Raw genomic sequence first — 9,119 nt, forward strand, 5'->3', positions numbered from 1 at the left:
CACACCGTTTCTGGAGTATGTAGAAAAAGCGAAAACAGAGAAATACGTTTGGTTATTCTTTTTTTTAACTTTCAGTTGTTTTTATTTTGTTTTTATTCTACTTCGGCGTGTGTGTGTGTGTGTTTTTCACGTCTCAAACGGCGTGCGGTGGAAGGAGCAAGAAGGACCGCCCGATGGCCCGCACGCCTTTGGCGGTGCACTGGGCCCCGCCCGCCCCCTTGTCCTTTGCACTGGCTGTGCGCAGCGGGTCTGCATGTACGTTAACTTTGTGCGGCGCAAGCGTCTCGGCGGTGGATGAATTTATTTTTGTAGGAACTTGTAGAAATAACCGTCGCGCGATGGGGGTGGATAAAAGTAAACGATGATTTTTTTTGTAGGGATGCCCCGCTTTTTTTTTTTGTTTGACGAGGCCTTGTTTCCAGAGATCCCGCGTTGGGCGGCAGCGGGCGCAATTCTTTGTGTGTGTGCTTGCGTGTGCGTGTTTGCTGCGGTATTTTGGTGGTTCCGCCGCCTCGTGGACTTGTATCTTTCTCCTCTTCTTTTTGTTTTGTGATTTTTTCTGGTTTTCTGGCACTTGCCCTGCGTGCGTGTTTCTGTGGTCGCGCGGGTTTGTGTGCCTTTGACGTGGGGACTCGTGTGTAGGACTGGTGCACGCTATCGGGAGGAAGGGAGTGAGGGGCGGCGCTGGCGACCCTGAAGGCGGCTACAGGCAGCATAGGCTGGGGAGTGAAGAATGGCGGTCCTCCCTCAGGCCCGCGCGACCGTCACGCGTCGGAGTTTCTGGCAGCTGCTGGGCGCTGGGGCTTTTGTGGCGGGGTCCGCGGGCGGTGGCCTGCTGCTGTACTACCGCTACGCCTGGCTGCCGGACCGGCGGCGGGCGGCGCAGCTTTCGCGGATGCAGGCGCCGGTTCGCCGCACACTGCCGTACGTCGCCGGCGCTGGCTGTCGCGGCCACGAGGGCGCCGCGCAGGAGGCGGCAGTGGTGGCGGTCGGGGGGCCGTTGCGTGCGTTCGCCGTCGTTGCCTTCTACGGCTTTGTTGTGCTGCGCACGCTGCTGCTGCTGACGCGCATGCTGCCGGTGGTGTGGTACGCGTTTCTCACCTACGGCCTGCACCTCTGCGGGGAGCAGGTCCTCTTTGAGCGGCTGCGGGAGGCGTTGACGGCGATGGGGCCGAGCTACATTAAGCTCGGGCAGTGGATGGCGACGCGGCCGGACTTCTTCCCGCCGTCGCTCTGCGCCGCGCTGGAGAAGCTGTACGACCATACCGTCCCCCACAGCTGGTCCCACACGGAGAAGACTTTGCGTCGCACCTTCCGCGAGGCCGCAGCCGAGGCGGGCGGGGACGCGGCGCCGGCGGGTTTGCCGCCGCGGAACGCGCTCTACTACCTCAGCGAGATCGAGACGGTGCCCGTCAACAGCGGGAGCATCGCCCAGGTGCACCGTGGGGTGCTGCGCGAGGCGGTGGACGGCATCCCCGCCGGGACGGAGGTGGCGATCAAAGTCGCGCACCCCCGCATTTGCCAGTCGGTGGCGGCGGACGTGGTCGGGATGCGTTGGTGCGTGCGCGCCCTCACGTTTCTGCTGCCCAGCACCGTCTACTTTGATCTGGAGCGGAGTGTGCAGGAGTTCGCGGCGTTCATCCAGTCCCAGCTGGACCTGCGGCAGGAGTGTGACAATCTGCAGCAGTTTATCTTCAACTTCCGCGACTTCCCCGGGGTCATTTTCCCCCGGCCGCTGCCCTCGCTCTGCTCGCAGGAGGTGCTGATTGAGACCTTTGAGGAGGGCCAGCCGCTGCAGGAGATTCAGGGCGGAGAGAACTACGCGGACCTCGCGGAGCGGGGGTGCCACATGTTCCTCAAGATGCTCTTCGAGGACAACTTTGTGCACTCCGACCTGCACCCCGGCAATCTGCTGCTGCGCACAAACGCCGGGGCCCCAGTCAGCGGCGCCGCCGCCGCCCTTCGCCCGCTTTCCGCCGACGCTCGCTACCCCGACGGGAAGCCGAAGCTCCGCCACGAGCTGATTGTGCTGGACGCGGGCCTCGTCTCGACGCTCTCGAGGGAGGAGCGCAACAACTTCATCGCCCTCTTCGCGGCGGTGGCGTGCGGCGACGGCAAACTCGGCGCGGACCTCATGCTCGACCGCATGCCAGAGACCCGCGGCCCTGCCCGCGCTGTGAACCGTGAGAAGTTTCGCGAGGACATGCAGGCGATCTTTAGCATCGTTGCCCCAGGGAACTCGGAGGGCTTCAAGCTTAGCAAGGTCCGCATAGGCCCTGTGCTGGCCATGATCATGAACACGCTGCGCGAGAACCAGACGCCCATCGACGGCAACTTCGCCTCGCTTGTCATCACTGTGATGGTGGGGGAGGGGCTCGGACGCAGGCTGACGCCCGACTTCAACCTCTTTGGCGAGGCCGCGCCGTACCTGGTGGCGCTGCTCGAGGACGGTGAGCTCTACTTCCTGGCCTCAAAGCTGCGGGAGACCTACGGCACCCCCGCGCTGCTGCGTGACTCGGTACACTTTGTGCGCCCCGAGCGCACCGCGACCTACGCCGAGGTGTTCGTCAAGAAGGTCGTGAAGGACACGGGGCGGCTGTGGCGATGGCTGACGGCCGCCCCCACCACCGCGACGGAAACCGACGCGGGCTCGGTGGAACATTGACAACGGCGGCGAGTCCCACACGCGCGCCGGGGACGTGTCCCCGTGCGTTGTTGTTGTTCCCCGCAACAAAAAAAATGCAGGCGCAAGTGAGTGAGGAGTTAAAGGAGGGGGATAAGAGAGTGAGAGCGGCCTGCGTGGGCATGAGCGTGTGCCTCTGTGTGTGTTTAGATGTATGAGCCTGCCTTTCTGCCGTCGTCATTGCCAGTTTTTTTTTTTGGCTTCCCCCCACCCCGACCTGCCTGCTCTCTCTCCCTCTCTCTTTCGCGGAAGAGGGAACCTACTATTGCAGGTGCCTCTCTTTCTCTGCGGCCCGCCCCACGCGTCTTTTGTCTGTCTGTTGTGCTGCCTTTCTCATTCTTCTTCGTGTGGTTTTTTTGGGCGCCTCACGCAGTCGCCCTCGAAGCGGTACCGCCGCCGCCGCCTGTCATTTTGCGCCGCTCGCCCGTACGCAGAGGTGGGGAGGGGAGGTTGGGTAGGGTCCGCCCCCTGAAGGAGACAAACAGCACGAGACAAAAAGCAAAAGGAAAAGAAAAAAGCAGAGCAGAGGCGTGGGGCGTAGGGCCGGGGAGTTGTCCGCGCCGTATCGCGTTTCAGTACCTCCCGCACGCTCGCACGGCCACCGGCACACGCGCAGGGCTCGTGCGGCTGGGCTGCTGGGAGGGTGGCGGCTGCGGACACACACACACCCGTCCCACACGCGGAGGCAGCGCGGATGCCGCCGAAGCGTAAGAAGAGCGCCTCACGGGGCAAAAAGAAGAGGCCGAAGGTGTTTGTAGACCCGGACGAGGAGTATCGCCGCGCCCTGGACGAAAGATACTACCTCCCCAAGCTCACCCGCGCCGCCATCAACCAGGGCTACCTGCAGCGGATTCTGCTCGCGATCAAGTCCTTTACGTTGGCGCAGCCGCCGCTGGAGCTGGAGACGCTGGACTCCCGCGAGGAGGAGGTGAACAGGGAGATCGCGACGCGCGTGCCCCTGCAGGTGCTGCCGGACATTGTGCGCTCGCTGGGGCTCAATCCCGGCGAGGAACAGATGCGTCAGATTGGGTGGCTCGTCCTGTACCACGGCGAGTCTCCGCGGCGGCCGCCGTCAGAGGCGGGGGACGCAGGCACCGCGGTGCCCCCGCCAGAAGCCGCGCCGCAGGAGCCGCACGCGGAGGCGAAGGAGCAGGTCGAAGTGACGCTAGAAGAGATGCTGGACCACCCTCTCGAGGAAACGGTGGCGTCGGCCGCCGGGCGAGGCAAGAAGCTGATGGCGGATCGTGGCAAGCTTGAGGCGGTGCTGCTGGATATCATGTGCACGGGGCTGCTTGTTTTTGACCCGGCGGGCATGCAGGGCGAGGCGGCTGCGCCCGCACATGAGCGCGTCGTCTCCGTCGTGGACCGTAGCGACCCGGAGGTGGTGGACAACGTGTTTGACGTGCTTTGGGCTGCCTCGCTTCGCCACAGGTGTGAAGACGGGGCGCGCTGCATCTACGTCAGCGACCTGGAGCATCTGCTAACTGCCGTCCAAGAGGCCGCGGCAATCGGCGAGTTGCCCCTGACGCCGGAGGAGCTGGAGGCGTTTTTCTTCTTCGTTAGTGAGACCGGGTGTGACACGGTGCGCGAGGACACCTTTGCGTTGATGGCGCTGTGAAGCCGCCGTGGGGTTGGCGGATGCGCGTCACCCGGCCCCACCGATGCGTGGGCCGCGGAGAGTCTTCCTCGCGTCAACGAGGCTTCTGTGTGTGTATTGTGACCCGCCACTTGTCCGCCTCCGCCTTTGCGCGCTCGCCCTCACGCCGTATGTACCTTCTCATGTATAGTTGCCCCGATGTAAGCTTCGCTCGTTCTTTCGTGTGTGTGTGTGCGTTTGTGTGTGTTGGAGGGAGGGGGCGAGGCGAGGGGACGGTCTCTTGACATTATGACGATTCAATTTTACTGTTGCTGCTTTTTGCTTTTTTTTTGGTCGGGCGATTTGCCGCATGGTTTTATTGCGTCTAATGTTTTTGTTTTTCTTTCCTTTCTTTCCCTTCGGCGGCGGCGGCGGCGGCGGCGGCGGAGTTTGTGTCTGCTGCGCCTCCCCCTGCGCTCGCGCCTGCCTCCACTTTGCCGTGCCCCCTCCCGCAGCACACGCGAAGAGGGCGGAAACGGGACGAAAGCAAAAAAGAAGCGGGACGGGCGGAGGCAGCAGTAGCCGCATCTGCGCGAGTATAATATAAAATATTTTATATTATATTATATATATATATATAGCGAGAGAGAGAGGGAGAGGAGAGGAGAGGGAGAGGAGTAGGGGAGTGTGCTGGCGTTGCGTGCCGCGGCGGCGGGGCGGCGATGGACCAGCTAGAGAGCATCCTGAGCGGGCTGGCGCCGGGGCACATAGAGCAGGCGGTGCGGCTGCTGCAGCGGTACACGGCGGCGGCGGGCGCGAAGGGAGAGGCGGAGCCGCCGTCGGCAGACCAGCGCGGCGGCGATGACGCCCCCGCCGAGGCGGTGAGCTCCGTCGTTGCCCTCGCGCTGCAGCAGGCGATCCGCGGCGCCCCCGCAGCCACTGCGGCCAACGCCGTGGGCACCGACGCCGACGCCGACGACGAAGACATTCCCCTCGCCGCGCTGGCGGCGAAGCGGCGGCGGCAGCAGGGGGCGGAGAGCCCGGCGGCGGCGGGGGAGCTCGAGGGCCAACATCCCACAAACGGCGGCGGCCGCACCCCCGCGCGGAGGGCCCAACCGTCGGCGAAGGCGGCGGGCTCGCCGGCGTCGCAGCAGAAGCAGCACCAGCCTGTGCCCGTCGTCGCCGCGCGCGGCCTCGCCAGCTTTGGCTTTGTCACCGCCGCCAAGAAACCGGCGCCGGCGGCCGACGGCACGAGGAAGCTGTTTACGCCCTTTTTGCAGGACAGACGCATAGTGCCCGCGGCGTTGCGGTTCTGGTGCCGCGACAAGGCCGCCCCCGCCCCGCGGGAGGCGACAGTGGCGCCCCCGCTTCAGCCGCACGCGGCGGCTGTGGCGGAGGAGCCGCGGAGCATCGCCGTGGACGAAAACTCCTCATCGCTGCTCCACTCGCCCGTGATGTTCTGTGGCGAAAAGGAGGAGTCACGGAGTGCTGGGCAGCAAGAGCAACAAAAAAACCGCGATGGATCGGCACGGCGCTATGCCTCCTTCACGGCAATGATAGATGCCGCCACCACGGCTGCCAGCAAAGGAGGCGACCAAGGGCACCGCCTGCAGTGTCCTTGTGCGTTCCACGTGAGGCTCGCCGCCCCCCGCGTCGGCTTCAGGAATGAGGTGGTCTTCTGTGGTTTTTATGCGATTGGCTACGACCCGTGCCAGTCCCGTCCCCCGTACTTTGGGACGTACAACAGCCAGGATGCGCTGAACGCGGAGGAGCTGCTGCAGCTGGCCCGCTTTGACACCGGGCGGGATATGCCGCAGATGTCAAATCTCGACTACGAGTACGACTCCGGCGACGACTGGGACGTGGTGGAGGGCGACGAGGACCTCGGGGCCTCCAGCGAGGACAGCGACGATGAGGAGGACGACGAGGAGACGTCCGACAACGACAGCGGGGGAGACTTCATCAACGACAACAACGACGAGGACGACGACTCGGACGCGGAGCTGCAGCGGAAGATGGTGGAGGAGCGTCAGCGGCGGCTCAATCGGCTGCGGCACAAGGACAAGCTGGTCCCGGCCTTCAGCGGCCCCTTCGCCGGCGTCCCCTGGCTCGAGCACCCGCTCCGTGAGTACGACAGGCTGGAGCGGCTGGGCTCCGCGCTCGACGGCGCCGCCTTCACGGCGCTGATGGAGCGGGAGATGCGCGGGTTGGGCTCCGCCGCAGCGCCGAGCCCCGCATACGCCGCCGAAGGGGGAGGGAGCGGCGCCGAGGCGGCGGAGGCGGGGGCGGGTCGCCCGGTGGAGGAGCTGGATGAGAGGATGCTGCAGCAGCGGCTGGTCGCGGCGGCGCTGCGCAACCGGCGGGAGATGCTGCCGGAGGAGCTGGACGCCGTGCACGCCATCGTGGCGGTGAACGGGAAGGTGTCGCCCAAGGCAATCGTGGAGGCGCTGCAAGGGCAGCAGCTGTGCGTGGGCGTCGCGCGGGCGGAGATTATTCGCACCATTCGACGCTACTACGAACGCAAGCACAACACGATGGTTCGCCGTGCCGAGCCGTGGTCGCCAACGGACGAGCGGCTCTTTGCGACGCAGCGAGGCGGCGGCGGCAAGGTGGGAGGCAACGGCAGTAATATCCCCGCCAACAACGAGAGTAACAGCAATAATAATAACGGCGAGCCGCAAGGCGGCTGCGAGGAGGAGGAGGACTACGAGGGCGATGAGGACGTGCCGCTGGTGGAACTCGCACGCAAGCGGCCACGTGCGGAGGAGGAGACGATTGAGGCGGAAGCTGAATGACCCGCCGCACCTCTTTTTCTCCCGGCTTGCCGCCCAGTCCGCCTCTCTACGGAGGTACGATGGCCCTGCTCGTTCCTCTCCTGCACGCCTGCACGCACGCAGTCCCGGTTCAAGCGTGAAGCCGGAAAGAAGGTGGGAAAGGCCAAGGAAGATAGGAGTCCGTTTCTTTGCTTTTTGTTTCGGTTTCGTCTTTGCGTACTTCCATCGCCGCCCCACCGCACCCCACACACGGAAGGTAACACGGCCCGAGGCACGGAAAACGCGTTTCGCCTTTCCACGCCTCCGGCGCCGCTGCATCGCTCAAAAAACAAACAAAAAGAGGCGGGGGGAAAGAGGTATGCATGGCTCCTCCGTCCCACGTGTGACTTCTTTTTTTTTTGCGCCGCGGTGCGGCGAAGTGTGGCCCTGTGCTCTTCTCCCTCCTTTGCGTGCTCTCTCTCTCTCTCTCTCTCTCTCTCTCTCTCTCTCTCTCTCTCTCTGTGCTTGTGCGTGCGTGTGTAGGCGGGCTCTGCCCCCGTGCACGGGGCCTCGCACCGCTACGCCAAGAGGGGCTGGTGAGGTGCATTTCGCGTGACCCCCAAGCTTTTCCTTTTTTTTCCCCCATTTTTTCTTTGTAGGTCTGGTGCGGGGGAGGAGATGGGTGCGGGGAATTCACAGGGGCAGGCGAAGCGGGAGATGGCGGTGACGCTGAGCGGCGGCGCCGCCGCACCCGACGAGCGCACGCTGCAGTGCGAGGGGTGGACGATGGAGCGGCCCATCCGGTCGTGGTCGGCGGCGGCGATGACGTACGCGGGGGACGTTGTGGTGGCGCCGCCGGGGCCGGGGCAGGTGCGGGTGAAGATGTACGCCGCGGGGGTAAACCCCATCGACGTGAAGCGGCCCACCTTCGGCCGCAGCGGCAGCCTCTTCGGCCGGCACGGCGGCACCAACGGTGATGAGAGTGTTGCGACGTCCACGCGACACGCGCCCCTCGCGTTCCCTTTCCCCTACGTGATGGGCACAGAGGGGGCTGGCGTGGTAGAGAGCGTTGGGTGGGACGACGACGACCCGCGGCAGCGCGAGCGGTACGGGCTGCGGGTGGGCGACCGCGTCGCCTTTCTCGCGGACCTCGCAATGGCACGTGGCGGGACATTCTGCCAGTACGCCGTGGTGGAGGCCGACGCCGTTGGAAGGATCCCGGCCCCCGCCGGCGAGGATGCGATTGGCTTTGTGGAGGCCGCCGCGATTCCCTGTGCCGTGGGGACGGCGTACGTCGCGCTGTTTGACAAGCTGTGCGTCACGCCTGGGCGCAGCATATTTATTAGCGGTGCCTCGGGCGGCGTCGGCACCGCGGCGGTGCAGCTCGCCAAGTACGCCGGGCTCTGCGTGCTGGCCTCCTGCTCCACCGTCAACGTCGCCTACGTGAGGTCGCTGGGCGCCGACCACGTCTTTGACTACACCGTGCAAGACGTCGTCGGCGAGTGCCTCGCCCGCACGCAGGGTTTCGGCGTCGATTACGTGCTGGAGGCCGGCGATGCGGCGCTCGCCGCGCGGCACGCGGAGGCGCTGCGGTTTGGCGGTTCCCTCTGCGTCCTGCCCGGGCCGATGCCGGGCGCCGACGCGGCGCTCTTCCAGCGGCAGTTGTCGGTGAGTTACGTCTGCCTCGCCGGGCTGCACGCCCACCCGCTCACGCGCGGCGCCCTGCGGGAGGTGGTGGAGATGTGCCTCGAGCTCCACCGCCGCGGCGCCTTCCGGCTGCGGCTGGAGACGGTGCCGGTGGGGCGCGCCGACACCGCGCTCGACGTCGTGGCGGAGGGGCACACGCGGGGAAAAATTGTGCTGACGGACTTCCACCCCGGCGAGGCGGCGCCCGGCGAGAACTCGCAGCCGGCACCGCAGTGAAGTGGGCGCCCACGCATTGCCGCCGCTGGCAGGAAAACACACGCGCGCGCGGGTAAAAGTTGTTGCGGCGCGAGAAGTGGAGAAATGAGGCGGCGGTGGCTGTGGGGGATGAGGCGCAAACAAGGGAGAACGCAAGAAAAAAGGAAAAAAGGACGAGAGGGTGTTTTTTTTCTTTCTTCCTCTT

General features: G+C 65.1%; 4 protein-coding genes across 4 annotated transcripts, besides 6 other annotated features; all 4 read left to right on the forward strand.

The window, feature by feature from the left end:
- The first annotated feature begins 52 nt into the window (after positions 1-52).
- Positions 53-97: a microsatellite.
- Positions 98-733: 636 nt separating this feature from the next.
- Positions 734-2,665, forward strand: Tco025E_06746 (ubiquinone biosynthesis protein; the record flags this gene model as incomplete). Its single annotated transcript, XM_029373618.1, has 1 exon — positions 734-2,665. The coding sequence occupies one exon, from the start codon at positions 734-736 to the stop codon at positions 2,663-2,665; it is 1,932 nt and encodes a 643-aa protein (XP_029226274.1).
- Positions 2,666-3,377: 712 nt separating this feature from the next.
- Tco025E_06747 (uncharacterized protein) lies at positions 3,378-4,301 on the forward strand (the record flags this gene model as incomplete). Its single annotated transcript, XM_029373619.1, has 1 exon — positions 3,378-4,301. One exon carries the CDS (start codon positions 3,378-3,380, stop codon positions 4,299-4,301), a length of 924 nt encoding a protein of 307 aa, XP_029226275.1.
- A 200-nt stretch (positions 4,302-4,501) lies between these two features.
- Positions 4,502-4,527: a microsatellite.
- Positions 4,528-4,679: 152 nt separating this feature from the next.
- Positions 4,680-4,706: a microsatellite.
- Positions 4,707-4,856: 150 nt separating this feature from the next.
- Positions 4,857-4,899: a microsatellite.
- Positions 4,899-4,945: a sequence feature (GA-rich).
- Positions 4,946-4,981: 36 nt separating this feature from the next.
- Tco025E_06748 (uncharacterized protein) lies at positions 4,982-7,054 on the forward strand (the record flags this gene model as incomplete). The annotated part of the gene is made up of 1 exon (XM_029373620.1): positions 4,982-7,054. The coding sequence occupies one exon, from the start codon at positions 4,982-4,984 to the stop codon at positions 7,052-7,054; it is 2,073 nt and encodes a 690-aa protein (XP_029226276.1).
- A 431-nt stretch (positions 7,055-7,485) lies between these two features.
- Positions 7,486-7,533: a microsatellite.
- A 157-nt stretch (positions 7,534-7,690) lies between these two features.
- On the forward strand, positions 7,691-8,935 carry Tco025E_06749 (oxidoreductase; the record flags this gene model as incomplete). The annotated part of the gene is made up of 1 exon (XM_029373621.1): positions 7,691-8,935. One exon carries the CDS (start codon positions 7,691-7,693, stop codon positions 8,933-8,935), a length of 1,245 nt encoding a protein of 414 aa, XP_029226277.1.
- Positions 8,936-9,119: the final 184 nt, after the last annotated feature.

This window comes from Trypanosoma conorhini, assembly GCF_003719485.1.
Source record: "Trypanosoma conorhini strain 025E chromosome Unknown Tco_14.4_contig_00473, whole genome shotgun sequence".
Lineage (NCBI taxonomy): Eukaryota > Euglenozoa > Kinetoplastea > Trypanosomatida > Trypanosomatidae > Trypanosoma > Trypanosoma conorhini.